This window comes from Chiloscyllium plagiosum, chromosome 17 (genome assembly GCF_004010195.1).
Source record: "Chiloscyllium plagiosum isolate BGI_BamShark_2017 chromosome 17, ASM401019v2, whole genome shotgun sequence".
Lineage (NCBI taxonomy): Eukaryota > Metazoa > Chordata > Chondrichthyes > Orectolobiformes > Hemiscylliidae > Chiloscyllium > Chiloscyllium plagiosum.
The window spans coordinates 55,096,923-55,121,083 of NC_057726.1; the positions used below are offsets into that span (position 1 = coordinate 55,096,923).

The 24,161-nt window shown below is 39.9% G+C and overlaps 1 protein-coding gene across 4 annotated transcripts in view; it reads left to right on the top strand.

Moving 5' to 3' along the window:
• psme3ip1 (proteasome activator subunit 3 interacting protein 1) overlaps positions 1-24,161 on the top strand; it is a 129,620-nt gene that overhangs the window by 40,080 nt on the left and 65,379 nt on the right. For 2 of the 4 annotated variants that reach the window (XM_043707145.1, XM_043707148.1), the window contains exons 1-2: positions 16,234-16,336; positions 16,511-16,639. In XM_043707145.1, the coding sequence (XP_043563080.1) occupies positions 16,525-16,639 (115 nt within the window). In that variant the 5' untranslated portion in view covers positions 16,234-16,336; positions 16,511-16,524. Of the gene's footprint in view, positions 1-16,233; positions 16,337-16,510; positions 16,640-24,161 lie in introns of those variants that run through there. The other 2 variants (XM_043707146.1, XM_043707147.1) reach the window with 2 other exon arrangements.

Here is a 24,161-nt window from a genome sequence, read left to right on the forward strand (position 1 = left end):
TGCACGCAATATTCCAACAGTGGCCTAACCAATGTCCTGTACAGCCGCAACATGACGTCCCAACTCCTGTACTCAATACTCTGACCAATAAAGGAAAGCATACCAAACACCTCCTTCACCATCCTATCTACCTGCGACTCCACTTTCAAGGAGCTATGAACCTGCACTCCAAGGTCTCTTTTTTCAGCAACAATCCCTAGGACCTTACCATTAAGTGTATAAGTCCTGCGAAGATTTGCCTTCCCAAAATGCATCATCTCGCATTTATCTGAATTAAACTCCATCTACCACTTGTCAGCCCATTGGCCCAACTGGTCAAGATCCTGTTGTAACCTTGAGGTAACCTTTCCCATGCACAAAGCCATGTTGACTATCTGTAATCAGTCCTTGCCTTTCCAAATATATGTACATCCTGTTCCTCAGGATTCCCTCCAACAACTTGCCCACCATCGACGTCAGGCTCACCGGTCTAGAGTTCCCTGGTTTGTCCTTACCACCCTTCTTAAACAGTGGCACCACGCTAGCCAACCCCCAGTCTTCCGGCACCTCACCTGTGACTATCGATGATACAAATATCTCAGCAAGAGGCCCAGTAATCATTTCTCTAGCTTCCCACAGAGTTCCAGGGTACACCTGATCAGAAAATGGAGGAGATACTAAATGAGTATTTTGCATCCTGGGGATTTAAACCCCTTTACCCGTTTCAAGACATCCAGCACTTCCTCCTCTGTAATATGGACATTCTGCAAGATATCACCATGTATTTCCCGACAGTCTATATCTTCCATATCCTTTTCCACAGTAAATACTGATGCAAAATACTCATTTAGTATCTCCTCCATTTTCTGTGGCTCTACACAAAGGCCGCCTTGATGATCTTTGATCAGCTGTGCTCAGATGGTGTATTTCTGCTCCTGTTGTCTTCTCAGCAATGTGATGGTGATCAGATAATTTGCTTTTGTGACTTCATTGAGAAATGAAGGGGTAACTCCCTTGCTGTTCTTCAAAGCCATTTTAAAATCTAGGTGATCATACCAAGAGGGTGATGTATTAAAGGTAGTATAGATGGCTGGGGATGCTGGTTATGGTAGTGAGCTGCTAAACCATGCACACAATCACATTTCAGAGTTTTACCCTTGACGGTGAGTTTTTGGAAATTTGTAGCTCAGGTTCTGGATGTGAGTTTGCTTGCCGAGCTGGAAGGTTCATTTTCAGACGTTTTGCCACCATACTAGGTAACATCACTAGTGAGCCTCCGATGAAGGTCTGGTGGTATGGCCCATTTTTATTTATGTGTTTAGGTTTCTTTGGGTTGGTGATGTCATTTCCTTTTTTTTCTCTGGTGGTAAATGGGATCCAAGTCAATGTGTTTGTTGATAAGAGTTCTAGCTGGAATGCCATGCTTCCAGGAATTCTCAGACATGTCTCTGTTTGGCTTGTCCTAGAATGGATACGTTGTCCCAGTTGAAGTGGTGTCCTTCCTCATCTGGAAATAAAGATACTAGTGAGAGTCGGTCATGTCTTTTTGTGGCTAGTTGATGTGCATGTATCCTGGTGGCTAGTTTTCTGCCTGTTTGTCCAATGTAGTATTTGTTACAGTCCTTGCAAGGTATTTTGTAAATGACATTAGTTTTGCTTGTTGTCTGTTAAGGGTCTTTCAAGTTCATTAGCTGCTGTTTTAGTATGTTGGTGGATTTGGCAATCATTTCCTAGACGTCTTTGATGTCGGGGAGAGTGGCGAGGGTTTCTGAACGCGTTTTGTCTGCTTGTTTGGGTTTGTTGCTGAGAAATTGGCGGACTGTGTTCATTGGGTACCCATTCTGTTTCAATCCAGTCTAGATGATTTTCCTCTGTTCTTTGTCACACCTCTGTGCTGCAGTGTGTGGTGGCTCGTTGAAATAATGTTCTAATGTCACTTCGTTTGTGGGTGTTGGGATGATTGTTTCTGTAGTTCTTACCCTTGGTCTCTGATGCCAGCTGGAGCAGTCTTAGCAAGTTGCCTCGGTGCTTCCTGCTCCTGACCTCAACTTGCTGAATTCTACATTCTGGATGAGGACAGTGTTGACTTAATTGGTGTATTAATTAACCTGTCAAAACATTAAGCTTGCAATGTATCAGACCATAGGCTGTCTTTGAAACCAGCTCCTAAGCCCCATCTCAGGAAAATATTGATTACCTTCACAATAGGATGGACTTGCTCTCTGTTATTTGCAGCATAAGATAACAATAATCTGTGTCCATCATCGTCTGACAAGTGAAGTACTTGTTTCCATAACTTATTTAAATTTTGCTGCAGCACTATAAGCTTCTTGACAGAGGTACCATCTAGATGGAAATGCTGCAATCCAATTCATTTCTGTTATAGGTATTACACAATATGTGTTCTAATTAGAACAAGCAAAGCTGTTTGCTTCAACAGAGAGATAAAAAGTAGATCTGTCCCAATCATGGTTAAAAATCGCACAACACTAGGTATAGTCCAACAGGTTTAATTGGAAGCACACTAGCTTTCGGAACGACGCTCCTTCACCTGATGAAGGAGCGTCGCTCCGAAAGCTAGTGTGCTTCCAATTAAACCTGTTGCACTATAACCTGGTGTTGTGTGATTTTTAACTTTGTACGCCCCAGTCCAACACCGGCATCTCCAAATCATGTCCCAATCATGGCTTGCTTCAGGTTTTAGTACTGTGAACCAATGAGTTAGAGCTATATTAGGTATGAGTTTAATTTGCAATAGTATACTTCATCCACCAGGTGGTATTAGATGACTGTTTTCTTTCAAATACATTTTACCACACATCTCAAATTTTATATGTCCTAATTACCACCAACCAAATTTTGCAAATTGTCATCTCTTATTGTCAAGAGGTGATGGTAGTTGATGGATTTGCCTTTTGTGTCACATTCTTTTCCAATACGACATTGTCACTGAATCTCATCATGCTGTTTTATTGCTTTATTTGGGGAATCTGCCAAACATGTTTGACAATCTTGAAAATAAAATTCACCTTTTGATGTGACTGTATTCAGTGGTTGGTAAGAGTTTAATGTGGTGGGCTATAACTGAGTTTTTGTGTGTGGCAATAAAACTGTATGGTGTATAACACGTTTTTACCATTGAAAGAGATTAGAGGTAATTGATACTAATTACTGTGTTTACACTGAGGTGAAAAATAGTTTTGGAAGAAATTCAGCTGTAATTGATCATTCTGTGTCATAAGATATAGGAGCAGCAGTAGGCTGTTCGGCCCCTCGAGCCTGCCCTGCCTTTCAGTAGGTCCATGGCTGCTGTAAAATTCCTCACATGCACTTGCATGCCTCTTTCCCAGAACTCTTGATTTCCTGACTGATCAAGAATCTATCCATCTCAGCATTACGTGTACACAAGACCTTGTTCCACCATGCAAATTGGACCTTCAATTAATTGACTTTGAAAATGGAACTAGTACCCCCAACTGTTGCAAAAAACCCATTTTACAAAAAAGTAAAGACTTTGAAACAAAAATGAATTGCTGGAAAAAACAGTCACTGGACCCAAAATGTTAACTCTGCTTTCTCTCCATAGATGGTGCCAGACCTGCTGAGTTTGTCCAGCAATTTCTGTTTTGGTTTGATTTCCAGCATCTTTTAGTTTAAAAAGTGTGTTAATGTCTGATCTGTCGAGTTTGTTCTTCCAAACTGAGCTTAACCAGGCTCACATCAAGTGTCTTGAACTTCACTCAGCTGTAATCCAGTGCTTCTGATATACCAACCCCAATCTCTTGTTTCCTTATCTCTGGATGCCCCTTCTCTCATTATTCTCATTTTTATTTTCTATGCTGCTGATCATCTGTGTTACTACATTCCTAAGCAGTATTGAATCATCGAATAATAGAACCCCTAGAGTGTGTAAACAGGCCATTTGGCCCAACAAGTCAGGCTGTTAAAAGAATTGAGGTGGGGGTTGAGTAGACATGTGGACAAAACTGTATCAAAATCTTGTGGGGGTTGAAAAGGGAAATAAAACAAAGAGTCATGGAGAATGCAGGGGAGTGAATCAAAATCTTTAGAGAGAATGTTTTGAGGCAACGATATTGATAAGGTGAAAGGAAAGGCAGGGAAAACAATACAAAAAACTTGTTATTGTAAATAAATACAGGGAGAGGATTTTTTTCTGTTGGCAGTGTCAGTGGAGATAAACAAGATTATTCTAGACAAACAAAAACAGGAATTCAAAGTCTGTGAGAAGATTTGTAGCTCGGGTGCTCGTTTGTTGTGGTTCTGTTCGCCGAGCTGGGAATTTGTGTTGCAGCACGTCTGCAACACACATTCCCAGCTTGGCGAACAGAACCAAAACAGGAATTCCTGGCAAAACTCAGCAGGTCTGGCAGCATCTGTGAAGAGAAAATAGAGTTAGTTTTGATTCCTGTGACCCTTCAGAATTGTTCTGAAGAAGGATCACAGGACTTGAAATGTTAATTCTGTTTTCTCTTGACAGATGCTGCCAGACCTGCTGGGTCTTTCCTGCAATTTCTGTTTTTGTTGTTTTATTTATTAAATATCATAGATATTTTCCTAATCCTGTTCAGAGATATTACACACATCGGGAGAAAGTGGGACTTGAACCTAAGTCCTCTGGCTCAGAAGCAGGGACATAACCACAGTATCACAGAGCTCTTAACAAGACTATTATATACTTGTGGATGTCCTAAGGAGTTCCATGTGGCAATTGAAGAACAAATACACTTTTTGGGTATAACAAGGTTTGAAGTTAGAGCACAGATGGACCAGAAATTAAAGACAGTATACATTTATGTAATTTTAAAATTTGTATAATAAATTCCCTTCATCACATCCATGATGAAAAGTGCTTATGTAAACTTGCCATGTTTTTATTGCACTGTTTTGTCACTGGTCAAACTATATTAGCTTCGCTGAGATCTGTGTCTTTATAGACGGAACAGTTTACATCAATAGCTTCCATGTCTGTGAGTGGACAGAAGAATTTTATTATAGACTACACATCACATGATGATAACATCCTTATTAATTTGTTTGACTTATTGTGAGCTGTGAGTGATCCATTAGTGTGTGTACCTGTTTAGACACTTTTGTCAAATGCACCTTGGTTCAATTATACATTAGGTGTTTTGCCTGTAGACGTGCAGATTGCATGCGACTGGTTTGGCTGTAATTTCACATTTCATAAATCAGAACTGAATTCGATGACCAAAGCAATCTTCCTATCCAAGGAAAATGTTTAGAGAGACTATGACATCTAAGAAAGTGTGCATGTACAGGTTGCAACATCTACCATTAAAATACAGAACAAAAGCTAAAAAAAAATTATATTTTTAACATCAATCTTATGTTTTCCATGAAGCTGAGGAGTCTGAAAGAGAAGTTTGGGTGGAATGCTGTGACCATTCATATGTCTTGTTTGTGGCTGGGCAGAAGTTTAGAATTGTTCTGCCCAATAACCCAGTTGTTTGCAATGTTTAGTAATTCTGGAGAAGTCCAACGCTTGAATCTTCAAAAATTTTCCATCATTTTTTAAAAGAGATTCTTTTAACAATTCAAATCACTCAGCATAGGACAGTCAAAGGTCTACAGGGAGATAGTCTGGAACAACAAATTCTGCCTTGGATGTTTGGTTGAGAGACAGAACTTATTGTACTTTGATGTGTCATTTCCTGAAGTGAACTTGTGGGACATTCTTGTAAGTGTGTGTGAACAGAAATTGTACTGGTCGTATCAATTAAAATTCATGATGTTCTTTTTTTCTACTCGAGTATTGATTGGTAAGAGAGACATGAACTTGGAGCTATTACCTGTGTACCAGAATGAGAGCTCTAGACACAGTCTTTTGATTATGGGTTTAATAGAGGAAATTGTACTCCAGAAGAACGCCTTATGATAGAAATGCTGTGGAAGATCTCAGTGTTACTGTTGCAGAGTGCATAAGTGCTGTGATCAGTAGCTGCTCTTCCTAGCTTTCAATGACAGAGGTCTTGGTTATTAGCTCTCCATTAAATCATGTCCCTCCATTAAATCATGTCCCCCACATTGAATGAGCTTCACCCTTGGTTTACAGTATGATTTGTTCTTTGGATTAGAGGCAGATAGTAAAATTCCCTACTGGGTCTCAAGCCAGAGAACAAAAGCTATCTTGTCTTTTAACTTGTACATGAGATGTAAACATCATCATCAAAGAGATTTATTTGCCAGCAGGTCAACACTACACCAACAGTGTGTGGTTATCGGAATACTTTGACTGCAGTAAAGGTGGTTTGTATTGCAACTTTTGTGTAAGGTGATGTTTCACAAGGAAAACTATCAAAGCTTTGAGGACTAATCAGGAGATTAGTTTTGAGAGATAGAAACATAGAAAATAGGAGGGAGAGCAGGACATTTAGCTAATTGAGTCCACTCTGCCATTCAACATGATCAGGGCTGATCCTATATCTAATAGCCATGCTCCTGCTCTCTTCCCACATCCTTTGACACTTTTAACCTCTCGAACTCTATCAATTTCTTTCTTTGAGTATATTCGGTGACTTGGTCACCACAGCCTTCTGTGCTAGAGAATTCCGCAGGGCCATTACCCTTTGAAATTTCTTCTCATCTCAGTGCGAAATGGCCTGACTTTATCCTGAGGTTGTGACTCCTTGTTCTGGAAATATCCTCCCTGTATCCAGCTGGTCTAGCCCTTTCAGAAGTTTATATTAATCCATAAAATCCCACCTCAGTCATTTAAACTCCAGTTAATACAAACACAGTTGACCTAATCTCTCCTTATTGGACAAACCTACCACCTCTGGGCACAGCTTTGTGAACATTTGCTGCATTCCATCTGTGAAACGTTCAATTTTTTTCTCAGGTAGGGAGACTACAACTGCTCACAGTAGCCCAGATGTAGTCTCACAACTCACAGACAACTCGGAGAGTAATAAGGGTATAGAATGCTTTGCCTGCAACGGTAGTAGGTTCGCCAACTTTAAGTATATTTAAGTCATCATTGGACAAGCATATGGACGTACATGGAATAGTGTGGGTTGGATGGGCTTCAGATTGGTATGACAGGTCGGCGCAACATCGAGGGCCGAAGGGCCTGTACTGCACTGTTATGTTCTATAATGTTTTATGTAGATGAAGGTCCTGTACAGCTGAAGGAAGACTTGTAAGCATCCATACTTGAGCCCTCTTGCAATGAAGGCCAACATACTATTTACCTTCCTAACTGTTTGCTTCTTATACCTGCATGCTTGTTTTCAGTGACTGGTGTATAAAGCCTCTGATTTCCCAATCTGTTGCTACTTAAATAATACTGTTTTTCCAACCAAAGTGGACAACTTCACACTTACCCACTTTATACTGCATTAGTCATGCATTTGCCCATTCTCTCAACTTGTCTTAAACACCTTTACATCTCGCCACTCAATCTGACCCAATATTGTATTGTCGCCAAACTTGGAAACATTACATTTGAAATCCGCATCCAAATTGTTGATGCATGTTGCGAATGTGGTAGACTAGTCGGGAAACTGCTGGGAGTAGTCGAGCGTTGAGCTGAGAATGACATGAATGAGGATGTTAGCAGAGCACAGGCATGGAGAGATTTGTGGAGAAAGTTTCAAATTGCAAGCAATGCTTTGGCCTGTAATTGACTTGAAAAAATTTCAAAACTATGAAAAATGTAGTTGTGGCCATAAGATAACTGGAGTAGCAGATAACCATCAAAAGCCTTAATCAATCACCTGATGTGCTACAAACACGGAATCCACTGGAATCAAATAAAGTCTGCAACTAGATACTGATGAAGTAGTAAACAGAAAATAACTCTGTACACTTTGTTCACTAAAGTGTACAAGAAAACTATCCATCTAAAATTTGAGCCTAATTTCTATAAAAATTGTAAATAATTTTTAAAACTATATTTTGAAGATTAACTCTGAGTTAGCATTGTTCTGAGTACTGTCAGAAATGGGATTGACAGCTAAATTCTCATTGTTACATCTGACTGTTTGCATTGGAGAGATTTTTAAGGCATATGTTTAGTGAGAAATGTTGAAGTATATGTTTCGGATTGAATGGCGCCATTGAAGAAGTCTAATTCGTCAAAAATTGTGCTAATACTTACAGACCACCCACACTGAATTTGCCCAGGTCACATAAAAGAACCTATAATTTCTTAGTGGTTAAAAATTCATGTCCAAAGATGTTTTATTAGATTTTAAGTTAACAGTGTTAGACAATAGATTGTGAAATCTCTGCTGGCTTTTAAAAAAAATGATACATTAAGTGTACATTGTTATACTCTAATTGGATTTACCTTAAGCTAATTCTGTATCTAAATGATGACTGCCTTTTCTTGAGAGTATTTAATTTGCTTGTGGGATTGAAAATTTGAAACATAGCAATCATTTATCAACACTTTGTCTTAAGGTGAGTACCTCTAAACTATTTGCATGTAGGTAGATAGCTATGACTTTTCTCCTGATGAGGTAGAAATCTAGTTGCTTGATGAAATTCACTTACTATTTAGATTGCTGGTACAATATAAATGTTACTATATTGCAAACGTGTTGTTCACATTGCAGTGCCATTACTGAGAGTTTGTGAAAGCAAGAGTTGGTTTTCGGTATTTTTCCTTTTGAAATGACTTTGCTCAAAGAAATGAGTGATAATTGCAATTTCATGACTGCTATGAGTAAATGTCTGCATTACAAATGTCATAGGAGTGTAGGTTCCTTACTCTTACTTTGTTGAAAAGGGAGGAACGATATCCCACAGATTTGATACTAACGTTGGAAGTGCTTCCAGGATGAGTTAGGAATTTACAGATCTGTTATAAAACATCTTTTTGAAAATCTGAAATGCTTAAGGATGCTCAAGACACAAGAGATGAAATGTAACTAAATATTAACAATGAATTGAAGAAAAATTGAAGAAAGCTGGGGCTCATTAATACATGAACAGTAGCAGAAGATTGAAAAAGACCTGATGTTAAAAAGTCAAACACAATCTTAGAAAATAGAAGCCATTACTTTGACATTGAGCAGAAAAGTATTCACGCTTATTGTAAAAGAGAATTGAATATTTAATAAAAATAAGCTAATTTATTGAATTATTTAAGAATGATGATCAAGTGGCTGGGTAGGGTCAATGATTGTGAATTTGAAGGCAGGAAGGAGTTGCATCGAAGTTTAAAAATACTTGACTTTGAGGGTGACCCATTTGGCAGTAATAAGGATGGATACAGTTAAAAATGTAAGGGGACAGCATGGCTCAGTGGTTAGCACTATTGCCTCACAGGACCAGGGACTTGGGTTTGATTCCACCCTTGGGCAACTCTTTGTGTGGAGTTTGCACATTCTCCCCATGTCTGTGGGTTTCCTCTGAGTGCTCTGGGTTCCTCCCACCGTCTAAAGATGTACAAGTTAGGTGGATTAGCCATGCTAAAATTGCCCCGTGGGTGAGTTAGCCATGGGAAATGCAGAGTTACAGGGATAGGTTTGGGTGGGATGCTCTTTGAGGGCTGAATGGCCTGTTTCCACACTAAGGATTCTATGATTCTATTCTGGATAAAAATCTTCAATTATTTAATATTGAAATTATGTCATAGCTTCTAAATGGATCTATTGATATGAATACATAGAATAGTTGAACATATGTAGAGCTCTGGAACTTACATCTTAAGAAGAGGCACTGCAAAATTTTTGGAAAGTCCATCAAAATGTGTTCAAGACATTAGCCATTCTTTGTGAGTCTATCAATTAATGTAATTTGACCTATTTCCTCAAAACATATTGAGTTTTATGTATTAATGAAAGAATCAATAACCTGTATCTTTGAAGGGAGAGTGTGCTGCATTGGATTAGAACCAATAGACCTTTCTATAAAAAGAAAGATCAAAATGCTCAACTTTGATTAATCATTGGCGCAGTGATATATAGAACTGTTCTGTAAACAGTGACTTCAATAAGGTATCCAAATATAGTCAAATGAATCCTGCAGTGGAAGAAGGTGAGATAAATGGTCTGATTGGGTCTGAAGATATAGGATCGGCACTAGTGAATGAGATGTGTGGCCCTTTTCCTGACTTGTGTTTAAGACGTAGTCTTTAAATAATGGTGAGTGCTGAATAAGTATCCTAGAAATAATACTTTCCATCTATTTATTCTGATCCATCAGAACCTCTGGAATCAGATTTTTATTTTCAAAGAACTTTTTAAACGTGGATTATTTCCTTACCTTAGAAACACAAATATAAGGAAATTGTTGCATTTAAGTAAAAATAAGATATTTTGCAGTTGCAGTAATTAGGTGTAATCAAAGCATGTATCCCTTTGAGCCAAGATGATTAAGAAAATAATTTGCTTGGGTGACCACTATCATGTAGCAGGCATTTCAGAGTAACATTAATGAGAACTTAGGCACGCTTTTGGGGAGTCATGCATGCAATAACATAAAATAATGGAGCAGAGAAGAGAGAGAAAAGTGATTGCAGGTAAACTTAAAGATTTGAAAGTTTTTTTATTGTAGTATTTCACTTAGGACTTCCCCTTCTTGTTAGTCATAGTTTGATCTATGAATGGCCATGAAATCAGGAAAGATTGTAACCAGAGAAATGAATGTTAAATCACAGCCAGTAGTATATTTCAAGAACTCTAGTGTCAGTTGGGTTCAGCACCTCATCAGAGGTTGGCAATCACTTATAGTGAGGGGCTTTAAAGAGCTGAAAGTGACCAAGTTAAGCTCAGTGTTGATTTGGACCTGACTGCTCCATACCTGAGGTTATGAGACATGGTATCTTCAGGCACCAAACTACCCTTTGAAGAATTGTTGTGTAGGAAAATGCAGTAGCCAGTTTGTATGCTGAAAGGTGCCACAGACAGCAATGAGACAAATAACCAGATAATTTATTTTAGTGATGCCGATTTTGGAACAAACATTGTTAGGGAATGGAAGAATTCCCTTGTCTCAGTCCCCACTCTGACTTGAGTAGTGTCATGGGTTCTTTTGCATCTACCTGAGGAATTAGACAAAACATTGATTAAAATCTCAAACAAAAATAAGCATCATTGACATTTCCAGTGGCTCCTTCAATGTTACACTGAGTGTCAGTTTAGATGACATGCTTAAACTTTGGGACTTGAACAGTAAAATGATTGGAAAACTCATAACCTTAGGAAAAAAGGAGGTTGCAGTAGTTTAGTGGTGGACTGAGTTATGCTATCCGTGCATAAATTAGAATTGCTCTAAATTGGAATCCTAGGTAGTTGCTGGTACCATTTCATGTGAAGTCAAATATGTGGCATTTCCCAATTTCAGTTAGCTCAGTTGGTTGAATGGCTGGTTTGCAAAGAGCGTGATGTCAGGAGTGTGGGTTCAATTCCCTCACCGGTTGAGGTTGCCATGAAAGACTTCCTCCTTCTCAACCTATCCCTTTACCTGAAACGTGGTGACTCTCCAGTTAAACTACTGCCGGTCATCTCGTTCTCTCGCGCTCTCTCGCTCTTGCTCTTTCACTCTCGCTCATGCTATTGCTCTCGCTTGCTCGCTCTCGTTGTGTCTTTCGCTGTCTCTGGCTCTGGCTTTCTTGCTCGCTGTCTCACTCTCACTCTGTCTCTTGCTCTCATGAGAGAATAGCCCTACAGTCTGGTAAGACTTTGGCAACCTCTGGAATCAGTCTTTTTTTTTATTTTCAAAAACTTTTATTACCCAGTTACTATTCTTAAATCTCCCTTTTATATCTGTGAAGCTTTACCTCCAGTATAGTTCTCAAACGAATCACTCGCAAGTGAGAATGGAGTAAAAAAGGCATTTGACAGATTGCAGAAGTAATTGGTTTTGGTGCTTTTGCATTTCTTGATGATGTGAGGTGTTTTAGTACATGAGTGACATTAGAGCCAGAAAGATAATTGGCATTCTGTTTGCAGCCCCTTACATCTGAAGTTTGATCAGTGTAGGCTGTTTTAAATCTAATTTAAATTAATGAATGTAACGTGCAAAATATGATCATTCTCAACCTTCATATCCATAACGAATTAAGCATTGATAAAAGTAATTGGAATTTTTGTTCCTCTCCATTGAGATTTAAGTTTTAATTTTGCTTAAATGTCAGCCTGTACCACATTAATATTAATTTAGTTTTTAAAATTTGTTTCAACTTGCAATGCAAATTTCCCTTGGTGATAATTTATATTGATGATGTCAACCTCTTTCTCTTTTTGTTTGTTTCCTTTTGTATAAAATTATCTTCTGAGGGTATGAAGTCTGCCTGGATTGAGTTGTATTCTTTGCTTTCTATTTTCCTTTTTCCCCTCATCACCCCAGTACGGAGCTATTTTCTTGGCATCCTCTTTGGCTGCAGCATTTTCACTCAGTTATTATAACCAGTGCACTGTCGGAAAAATTGTACCACAGTCAATATACTTCAATAGTTTTGCGTTAGTTTCAGCTGATGCCTATTATTTTGTTATTATTTGTCTATTATTTTGGAGCTATGAATCTTATTCCGCCCTGTAGGAGAGGATTCTGTCAGTATTGGTTATGTGTTTAAACTGAGCTGCACTTCCCAGATCATAAATGTTTAATGGTTTCAGAACAAGCCCAGGCGTGTTTGCTTTCTCAAATCTTTAAAGTCTTTGCAGCACATTTATTGCCATTTCTCTGAGCACTTTTGAGGCAATCCTCAAATATTTCACAAGCAAAGAAGCTACTTTTCAGGTGGAGTCACTGTTGTAACATAGGAAAAGTAGCAGCTTTTTTTGCACAACACGCTCTGACAATCAACAGTGATATGAAGAAATATTTTCCTTGGGTAATGTTGGTTGAATTTTCTAATTTTATTAAGTCAAAATTTGTCTTTGTTGTACAGGAATAAAGCATTGTAAAATCAATGTGAATAACTGACAAAAAACATTAGGCATTTTGAAAAGAAACTATAAAAGCTGCCAGGAACACTCTGCAAATGCGCTGAATGGTGTATAACGATTATTAGCTTGTGTAAAGCTTTTGTCCAGCCCTGGTGTTCCAGGAGACTATCTTGAATTCTAGCAAGTATAAAATAAGTCGAACATTGAGCTCTTGTACAACAAAGCAAGTCTATAGGTACGAGGTGTAAAAACACTGGGAGAAAGTTATTTTTAAAGTGACACTCTGAAGTATCTTTAAATTGAGCAGAATAATTAACTAGATCTGCAAGCAGTCTTCCAATTATTATTACCACAATTTCCAGGTAAAGCAAAATGGATTTAAAGTTAGTTGAGGCTTCAAATGTTGGAATTATTTTCTTCAGAGAATTGTATATTTTCCATTGTTCAAAGCTGTGGTAGGTAATTTCTTTAATCTGTCAGGAGGCAAGGGATGTAGGAAATGGGGTGAGAAAATGGAGTCGAGGTAGAAGATGGTCATAGAGATCTACAACACAAAAAAAGGGAATGTCTGCTATGTACATGTGAAGATTTGGGAGGGCTAGTAACTGGATGCAAGAATGATGCAATTTCTGCTTTTGTAATGAGAGCAGAAATGGTATCGATACAGTCATCGGTATATTGGAAAAGGTTAACGGAGGAAATGAGCAATTCAGTACCCGATACGTTCCAGATATCCCACAGAAAATGGCAAACCTGGTTCCCACCTGGAGTTTTGCTTAAACACTTTTATTTGGAGGGAATTTTTTTTTTGGATTAATTATTGTCACATGTACCTACATATAGTGAAAAGTTTTGTTTTGCATGCAGTACAATCAGACCATAACATACAGGCATCATAGGGTGATAGAACAGAGTGAGGAATACAGTGTTACGGCCACAAAGAAGTTGCTCAACAAGCAAGATCAACATTAGATTTGAAATTTGAGAGGTCCATTCAGAAGGCTAATAACAGTGGGGAAGAAGCTGTTCTTGAACCTGTGGGTATGTGTGTTTAAGCTTTTATATCTTCTGCCTGACAGAAAAGGTTGGATGAGATTATAACTGGGATGGGGTGGCATTGTTGGCTGCGTTTCCAAGGCAGCGAGAAGTAGATGGAGTCAATGGATGGAAGGTTGGCTGGCTTGCGTGATTGACTGGCCTGTGTTCACATCTTTCTGGAGTTTCTATGGTCCTGAGCAGAGCAGTTGCCATACTCGATGCAACACGTACAATGATGCAGCTATACGTATTCTATCTGGATGCATCAAGTTGTCATAGGAGAAGCTATTCAGTATGACAAAAAGTTCTGTCAGGCAGAAGTGGGTGCTACTGGATGGAGACTGTTGAACCCTGTATATGGAAGAAGACAGCTCCCAAATTGTCTTGGTTAGGTTCGATGTAAAGGAGTTGGGTGGCCAGGGTGAAAGTCAGACAGTTAGGATCAGGAAAATGGAAACTGCAAAACTAGTGAAGAACATTAAAAAAAGCCTTGGAGTTGATGCGAAGAGAGTGGACGTGGGGGAAAAGTAGATTGGAGATTAAAAGATATCATTTCCCAGGGGTAAGAACAGGCCAGAATAATGTTTGTGGATCTTGGATTGCAGATAGCAGCTTTGTTTGCGGATTGTGGATTGTATCCCTTGGTTACATGGAAGTAAGACTTTCAGAGAAAATGAAATCACTGACTTCCTCTGAGAAAGGGTCATGGGACCTGAAACATGAACTCTGATTTCTCTTCACAGATCCTGCCAGACTGTTGAGCTTTTCTAGCAACTTCTGTTTTTGTTTCTGATTAATAGATCTGCAGTGCTTTTCTTTTAATGAGAGAATTTGAGTTGGACCATGTCAGGGCATCAGTTTTCTGTGACAACATTCAGAAGTGGGTAAGAGGCTGGAGAGTGGTGCACAGGTGGAACAACAATTCAAAAGGTGGGAGGAAGGGTTTGCTATGCATGGGTGAAGGGTAAGACCCTTGCTAAAGAAGTGGACATTGAAATATATGATGGGAGAAGAGCTCAGTATCATACTGTGCTCTGACACCATTTGACGAGATGTGTATGTTGATGAAGCTGTGGATTTGCTGGGAACCCATTGTTTGGTCACAGAAGGATGAATCAGAAAGGATTGTAAGAAGATGGTGAGGGGTAAGATTGGTCATATGAAAATTAAAGGGAAGAATGATCTGGTGCAACATAGGTTTAAACAACACTTGGATACTGTCATCCTTGATACTTGGAAAGAAAAAGTGCAAAGAATGACATTATCTGCACCCAGTTTTGAGATAGTGAGTTGGTCCTGCTGGAGGGAGGGCTCCAAGGTTGCATGTAATAGCATTGTGTTGTTCAGGATGTGGCAGGAATGGCGGTGCTGTGGTAATGCCACTGGACAAGTAATCCAAAGCCCCAGGTTAAAATTCCGAGGAGAAGGTTTGGATTCCTGCTCTGGCAGATGGTGAAATTGAATTTAAAAACAAAAAAAGGGTTTGGAGTTAAGAAGCTGACTCAATGGGTAATATGAAAACCCATCTTGTCCACTTAAGTCCTTTGAGGAAAGAAATCTGTCAGCCTTACCTAATCTGGTCTACATGTGACTCCAGACCTACAACAATTCAATCGACTCTTAACTGCCCTTGGGCAACACAAAGGGAAATTAGGAATGGACAATAAAAATGCCAATAAATGAAAACAACAAAAAACACACTGGAGCAAGGCATGTTGAATATTTTGGACCTATCTGTAACAATGGGTGCATCTGAAACATGTTGGTTGGGAATTTGATTGAAATCCACGTGACATTGACTGGAATCGGGGATAAATACTGAGGAAAGATGCAGAATTGTGACAGGTGTCTGATCAAACAGGAAGGAAATCAGAAAATGGTGAAGCTGAGCAAGGTCATCTTTCATGAAAACAAGTCTGGCATCACCTGTGAGAGTAGAAACTGAGTTAATGTTACAATACCAATATGGCTCTTTGGAGCTGAAGAGAGAGGTGGAAAAGTCATGGCTTTTATACTCCTTTACTTAACCACATGCTGCATTTCCTTAATTTGAATTGTCAACCCTGACCCCAGTTTGACCTCTCTCTTCTGCTTGCATCTGTTGTAATGAAACTCAGCATTGGTCCAAGGAACACCAATACAGCTTTTGATTTGATGCTTGACATTGGGCTCAACAATTCATTATGTAATCTCTGCCCCATTTTATTGGAAGGCAATTATTGGTGACAGTTCTGCTGACTTTTCTTGAAACATCTTTTGTCATTTCTGACTACTTTTGCCTTGTACCATTGTACTGCTACTTATTTCATCTCCACTCCATTTCACTATGTTATAGATCCTCCTTTATGTTCTTGATGCATAAAGTAGAAAAAGCAGTCAGATTCACTGAGAAAGTAGTCCATCACTGAAAAAACAATTTGAAGACTTGCAGCCAGTAGGTAACTGATCTTGAATTCTTTGTCGGAATTTAGAAAGAAGAGCACTGGCACAATTCTGTATTGGTATTTGCATGATGTACTATTCAATTTTTCTTGAAATGTAAGTGTGTGTTTTTGGCAAAAAACTTGAGCTTGCTCAATAGTAGATAAAATCATCAAATTCGTGTATTACAGTCTCGCCTTGAAGCATGGATGAAGATAGCCTCATTAAAAGACGATTTGTAACTGAAGCTGAATTAGATGAAAGACGCAAACGAAGACAGGAAGAGTGGGAAAAGGTTCGGAAACCTGAAGATCCGGAAGGTACAGTACTGTGTCTGAACAATTGCTATGAACTGAGTCTTGTGGAAACTAAACAAGAGTTTGTGGTGTAAGCTTTTAGGAGGCCCTTTTAAATATTTGTATTCAGTGAAGGAGAGAAACATTCTGCTTTGGTCCACAAGTGGGAATTCCATGGTTTTGTGGTGGATCAGGAGCTCCTATCCACTGGACCTGCTCCTGAAACAAAGTAGCAATCTTTGGAACCCATTGGCAGTTCAGGGATGAAATTGATTTGTCCCTAACAGGGAAAGGTTGGAAGTGTGCTGAAAGACTGGTGAATGTGAGTGTAGTGCAGTGGCCATCATTAAAGGAAAGATACTCAGTAATCTGAAACATCTGAGGGTGGGTAAATCACCTGGGCTAGATGAACTACGCCTTGGGTTTTGAAGGAGATTGCTGAGGAAATTGGAGAGGCATTGGTGGTGACCTTTCAGGAATCGCTGGAGTCAGGAAAATTCCCAGAGGACTGGACAATGGTTAATGAAAACTTCTGTTTAAGAAAGATGTGAGGTAGAAGACAGGAAACTATAGTCCATTTAGCCTGAGCTTGGTAATTTGTAAGATATTAGAGTCCATTCTTATTAAGGATGAGATTGTGGAATACTTGAAAGTGCATGATAAAACAGCACGGTTTTGTCAAGGGACAGGGGCCATGCATGACAAATCCATTAGAATTCTTTGAGGAGGTAATGAGCAAGTTAGACAAAGGAGAACCAGTGGATATGATCTACTTGGATTTCCAGAATGCCTTTAACAAGGTGTTGCACAGGAGGCTGCTAAATAAGATGAGAGCCCATGATATTAGGGGAAAGGTGCTGGCAAGGATAAAGGATTAGCTAAGTGGCAGATAGCAGAAAATTGAGATGAAGGCATCTTTACAGGATGGCAGCCATGGAGTTACACAGAGGTCAGTGTTGGGACCACAACTATTTACGTTATAAATAGTGAGGGCATTGTTACTAAATTTGCAGATGACAAAGGTAAGTTGGGGGGAGGAGGACGCAGGTAGTGTTGAGGAAGCAGGGAGGTTGCAGAAGGACTTGGATAGGCTAGGAGAGTGGCCAAAGAAGTGACAGATGAATTAGTATGCGGGAAAGTGTGAGGTTATGCACTTTGGTAAGAAGAATAGAGGAGCAGACTATTTAGTAAGAGAAAGGCTTCGGATGCATGAATTTCTTTTTAGAATTTAGAATCCCTACAGTTTGAAACAGGCCCTTCGACCCAACAAGTCCACACCGACCCTCTGAAGAGTAACCCACCCAGACCCATTCCCATAACCTGTATTTACGCCTGACTAAATCTCCCTGTTTCTGCGTGGGTTTCCTCTGGGTGCTCCGGTTTCCTCCCACAGTCCAAAGATGTGCAGGTTAGGTCAATTGGCCATGCTGAATTGCCCGTAGTGTCAGATGCAGGGGAATGGGTCTGGGTGGGTTACTGTTTGGAGGGTCGGTGTGGACTTGTTGGGCTGAAGGGCCTGTTTCCACACTGTAGGGAATCTAATCTAATAACCTACACTATGGGTAATTTAGTATGGCCAATTCACCTAACCTGCACATCTTTTGGATTGTGGTAGAAAACCGGAGCACCAGGAGGAAACCCAGGCAGACACTAGGGCCTGTTTCCACGCTGTAGGGAATCTAATCTAATCTAATAACCTACACTATGGGCAATTTAGTATGGCCAATTCACCTAACCTGCACATCTTTTGGATTGTGGTAGAAAACCGGAGCACCAGGAGGAAACCCAGGCAGACACTGGGGGAATGTGCAAGCTCCACACAGACACTTGCCCGAGGCTGGAATCGAACCCGGGTTCCTGGTGCTGTGAGACAGCAGTGCTAACCATTGAACCCAATGCACAGGGATTTGGGAGTCCGAGTTCAGAATTCTGCTAACATGCAGGTTCAGTTGGCAGCTACAAAGCAAATGCAATGTTAGCATTAATTTCAAGTGGGCTAGAATACAAGGGAAGGGATGTACTGCTGAGCTGTATAAGGCTCTGGCCAGACCGCATGTGGGCCTCTTATCTAACAGAGGACGTGCTGGTCTTGGTGGGAATCCAGAGGAGGTTTACAAGAATGACCCGAGGGGTGAAGAACTCGTCCTGTGAGGAGCAGTTGGGGGCCTGTACTCGATGGAGTTTAGAAGGATGAGGGCAGATATAATTGAAACTTACAGAATACTGAGAAGCCTAGATAGAGTGGACATGGAGAAGATGTTTCCAATAGTAGGAGAGATTAGAACCTGAGCACACAGTTTCATGGTGAAGGCGCAACCCTTTAGAACTGAGGTGAAGAGGAATTTCTTCAGACAGAGGGTGGTTAAGCTATATAACTCATTGCCGTAGTGAGCTGTGAGGTCAAGTCATCGAGTATATTTAAGATTGATAAGTTCTTGATTGTTAAGGGGATCAAAGGTTACAGGTAGAAGGCAGGAGAATGTGATTGAGAAACATGTTAACCATGTTTGAATCGTGGAGCAGAACTGTTGAGCTGAATGGCCTAGTTCTGCATCCACATTGTATGGTCTTCTGATCTTGCTCACAAAAGTTCTTCTAATCTTCCTGACATTGCAAGATATTTTCTGTTTGGCTCAAAGCAGTTCAAACTGAAATGTAGTGGGAATGCATTTTAGTCTTTAGATTTAGGTTACCCATATCTGGTGAAATTGTTTGCATTATTTCTTTGGAGTTTGTGAAGGTAGAGGGGGTTCTTAGTCATGATCTTTCTCTGACACAAAGTCTGCATTTCAAAGACCCAAAGATTTTGAACTCTTGTAAAAAGTCTATCTTCGGACATTGCAACGAGTCAACTCACGTAATCCTTATTTACTGAAGCTAATTGTTTTCACCACTGGGTCTGTTCCCCAGTGCTTGGAGATGACAAATGTATTATACAAGTGCAGTAGGGGTACAGTTGCCACTAGTTCCATTGTCCAGTCAGGCTAACAGAGCTGTTTACAACCTTGGTGTCATGTGTGATGCCAAGTTGAGCTGTCAAACATATGATTTGTTCATCATAAAGTCAACCTGGATCCTTCTCCTTAATGTGATCCAGTTAACCACTTTAAAATATTCAACAAAATTGGCATGGCACTCCTTGGAGTCAGCATGGAACATGAATTTTGTCTGAACCCCTGCAGTAACTCAGGTAGGTACTTGGGCTGATTTCACTATATATTGGGCTGATTTCACTATATATTGAGTACAGTCCTTATTTAATTTTTAAAAAGATCTTAGAACCCAACTGAAAGGGTATTCTGACCAGTGCAGTAATACAAACATACTAAAGAAAATGTTTTTCCTCCTTTAAAAACAACAGCCATTAAATTGCAGACTAGGCAGAGTACTGGTTGATTTTAAGCAGTCTGTGTGTATTCTGATGTACCTAAATTTGAATCAGAATCTTTAAGATAAGTTTTAGGTGGAACTAATAGTTGGCCATGACACAGTAATAATAGCCGTTATATATATTGAGTCCTTCATGTAACATTTTAGAAAAATGTGATAATTCAAAGCAACACAACAAAACACCTGACCCAAGAATGGAGTACAGTGTCTGGTGAGAAAAAAGCCAACTTAACTAGAAACAAAATACACAAGGTGAAAGTTGAAATGAATATTGAAGATGAAAAAGCCCCTATTTCAAGTGGGTCTCTTCATCAAATCTCTTCTTTCAAGTGTATTTTTGGATGCTTTGCATTTTTACCATCTTCCATGTTAATTTGGATTTGTATCCCTTTTTTTAAAATCACAAATAAAATGTTTTTTTAAACTGCATCGCTACAATTTTAACAGATTTATTTAATAGTTGTGCTGACTTTCAGTATTTAAGTATGTTGCCCTTTAAATACTAAAGAAAGGTATGACTTAAAACGTGGTGAGATAGTTTTACCATTTTAACTTCTGAAGGTTTAGAGTTTAAGCAAATACTTGTGATCTTAATCTTTAATTTTCCCCAGCACTACTGTACAAAATGATAGCAATCTTCAATTATAATGCCATTTTTTCTGTGTAGCTCTAAATGGTATGCTCAGAACCTTTTTCCCCAATAAAGCATTCTGGTGACCTCACAGTTTTCTGGAAAATGCTCAAAAATCCAGCTTTTCGACTTTCTAAAGGTCCCTGCACTTTAACCCACCTCTTATGTTCAAACAGGGTTTCAGCACCTAATTACCTGAATTTTATCCTCCAAGTCTTTGAAGATGCCAGAGCTATGAAATATGAGCCAGGTATTGCAAGTTAATATCCATTTGCTGTCATTGACTGAATGAGTTATTTATTGTCATATAATTGAGAAAGATACATTGTAAAGTGTTTTGTTGCCACAATGCATCACCATTTTGAGTTATAAAAATAAGTTAAAAAGGTGGGAGAAAGTGAGGACTGCAGATGCTGGGCATCAGAGCGGAAAAATGTGTTGCTGGAAAAGCGCAGCAGGTCAGGCAGCATCCAAGGAGCAGGAGAATCGACATTTCGGGCATAAGCCCTTCTTCAGGAATCGGGTTTGATCCCAGCTTCAGGTGACTGTCTGTCTATGTAGAGTTTGCACGTTCTCCCCATGTCTGCGTGAGTTTCCTCCGGGTGCTCTGGTTTCATCCCACAGTTCAGATCTGCAAGTTTGGTAAATTGTCCATGCTAAATTGCCTGTAGTGTTCAGTGATGTGTAGGTTAGGTAGATGCATTAGTTAGGGGAAATGTAGAGTAATAGGGTAGGGGAATCGGTCTGGGTGGAATACTCTTTGGAGGGTTGCTGTGGACCCTGTTGGGCCAAATGGCCTGTTTCCACATTGTAGGGATTCTATCAAATCACATAAATAGAGTTCATCTGCTGTACAAGGGGTCTTCCAACACGGCTCCACAGCTCCTGCAAGGTGTCCTGCACCTCAAGGAGTCCCTGCTCCATGTACAGCAATAATGGCCCTGCCAAGAGTCCACGGTTCAAGGTTTCAGGGCTGCCAGGAATCCCCTCTCTAGGCACCGCATCCACTGCAGTGACCTGTTGCCACTACAAGTTGTTCCCGCTCCAGTCGCTGCTGCTGACAACCCGCTGCTACCAAAAATGGATTCTCCGGGCATCACCGCCTCCGCAGCTGAAGACCTGCTACAGGTGATGACCCGCCAAGTCCACGCTTCAGGCCTACCGCAGCCAGAAATTCCCACGCTAGGTGCTGCCACTAATGCAGCCGAAGACCCACCAAGTCTACGACTCCCCTGCTCTGGGCGCTGCCACCAATTCAGCTGAAGATGCACCGACTCCACGGGTCCCTGCCTGGGAACTGCCACCAGTGACGCTGAAGATGCACCAAGTCCACAAGTCGCCTGCTCTGAGCACTGCCACCAGTGACGCTGAAGATGCACCGAGTCCATGAGTCCTCTGCTCTGGGCGGCACCACCAATGCAGCCGAAGACCCACCTAGTCCACGGGTCCCCTGCTCTGGGCGGCACCACCAATGCAGCTGAAGACCCACCGAGTCCACAAGTCCCCTGCTCTGGGTGCTGCCATTAGTGCAGTCGAAGACGCACTGAGTCAATAAGTCCACGTTTTGGACCTACCGTGCCCAGGAGTCATTGCTTTGGGTACTGCCACAACTGGAGCTGACACCGCTCCACTTTTCCCATGATGTCAAAAGATGAAGAAAAGAAAAAAAAGAAGCAAGAGAAAAGGACAGCGAGAGGAGGATGTGGCTGGCTTGGAGTGAATGGCCTCAGGAGCAGGCACCATCATCTTTCCCCTGCCCAGCCCAAGTTGTTGCTGTCCATCTAACTACACTGTACTAAATGATTGATTGACTGACTTCATGGCAGTTTCACTGAAAATTACCCTCTGCTGCAAAGTGTCATGGTAGAAATTGCCACATGGGTCAGGCTTCATTAACTTTACCAGTACCCAGTGCTTTCTATCGATACATGTCAGTCATTTTAGCTGGAACCCCAAATCTACTACTTGCCTATATACCAGGCAAAGAAGGAAGAAGTTCGAGCCTTGTACAAGTCAGTTTGCAGATGGAAAAGACAAAATCCGGAGAAAACCCATATTTTAACCCCTTTTTGACTTTTTTTAAACAAATTTCCTCCCAATCATCATTAGGAAGTTACTTTTAGGGGAGCTGTATCTATATAAATGTAGCTTAAATCAGATGGTAAAATTGGATCCAGTTATTGTGCCTCATGACAGCATTGTAATCAAACTAATAACAAATTAATGGCTTCATAGGGAATTATTTATTTAACTTGTACTAATAGCCATAAGTTTAAAAATTATTTGTGGATGCTTTGGAATTTTGAAATGAGCCTGGATTTTACCACTAAATGCTATTTACCACTGACTTTATAATAACAAAGTTCCTGCAGGCCCTGGAGCCATCAGGAAGGTTGATCAACTGCTCAATTTAAGAAATTGAATGGACTGCAAATCAGAAAGTGACAAATACTGAGTATCCTTCACTTGTTAATTAATTTACAGAAGTTGAAATCAAGACTGGGAAATTAGCGTCCAAGGAAGAAGCAGAGATATTATAAACAAACTTAAAGTACTTTATAATGCTAAAAATCCTGGAATTTTAAAATCCTGTTGGGGGGAATGTGACTCCAGACTTAAACTTTAGTTTTTAGGACAGAAAAGTTGTTAGATTGTAGTTTGTACCTGGTTTTAAGTTACTCTTTATTCAACAGGGTTGAATTTTCTAGTGTTTTTTGCAGAGGAAGTAATGTATAAAAAAAAGAAAATTCATGTCATACCAAGAATTCTATGTTACTTTCATTAGTGAAGATTTGGAGGTGCTGGTGTTGGACTGGGGTGTACAAAGTTAAAAATCACACAAAACCAGGTTATACTCCAACAGGTTTAATTGGAAGCATTAGCTTTCAGAGTGCTGCTCCTTCATCAGGTGGGTGGCGCTCTGAAAGCTAGTGCTTCCAATTAAACCTGTTGGACTATAACTTGGTGTTGTGTGATTTTTAACTTCATTAGTGAAGACTGGAATAGTGCAACCCATGGAAATGCAGACGGTCACTGACAGCAAGTGTGCCGGAAGTTAGTCAGTTTTACAAGATAATATTGCTGACACCGACAGTCGTACCGTCATTACAATTGCAAATTTTGCGCTATTAAATATTATCCAAAACTTGAACTGAGATGGATTTACAATTCGCTTTATAAACCTATTTTATTTATAGTTTCTATATTTCTATATGACCTGAAAAAAACATATTTGACTACTAGGTATCTTTTTAAGATTTAAATCAACCTTACATAATATGAATAAAACAGTTACATAAGATAAACCACTCTCCACAGATTGACTGTGTTTTTATAGAATTGTTTAGGCCAGTATGTAAAAACATTGATTAAAAAATTGCAACCTGTTACAAAATTGTTGCTTGGTTTATTTCACCATCTTTTAACACGCTTTTTGACTCTTAGAACATAGAACAATACAGCACAGAACAGGCCCTTCGGCCCACGATGTTGTGCCGAACATTTGTCCTAGCTTAAGCACCCATC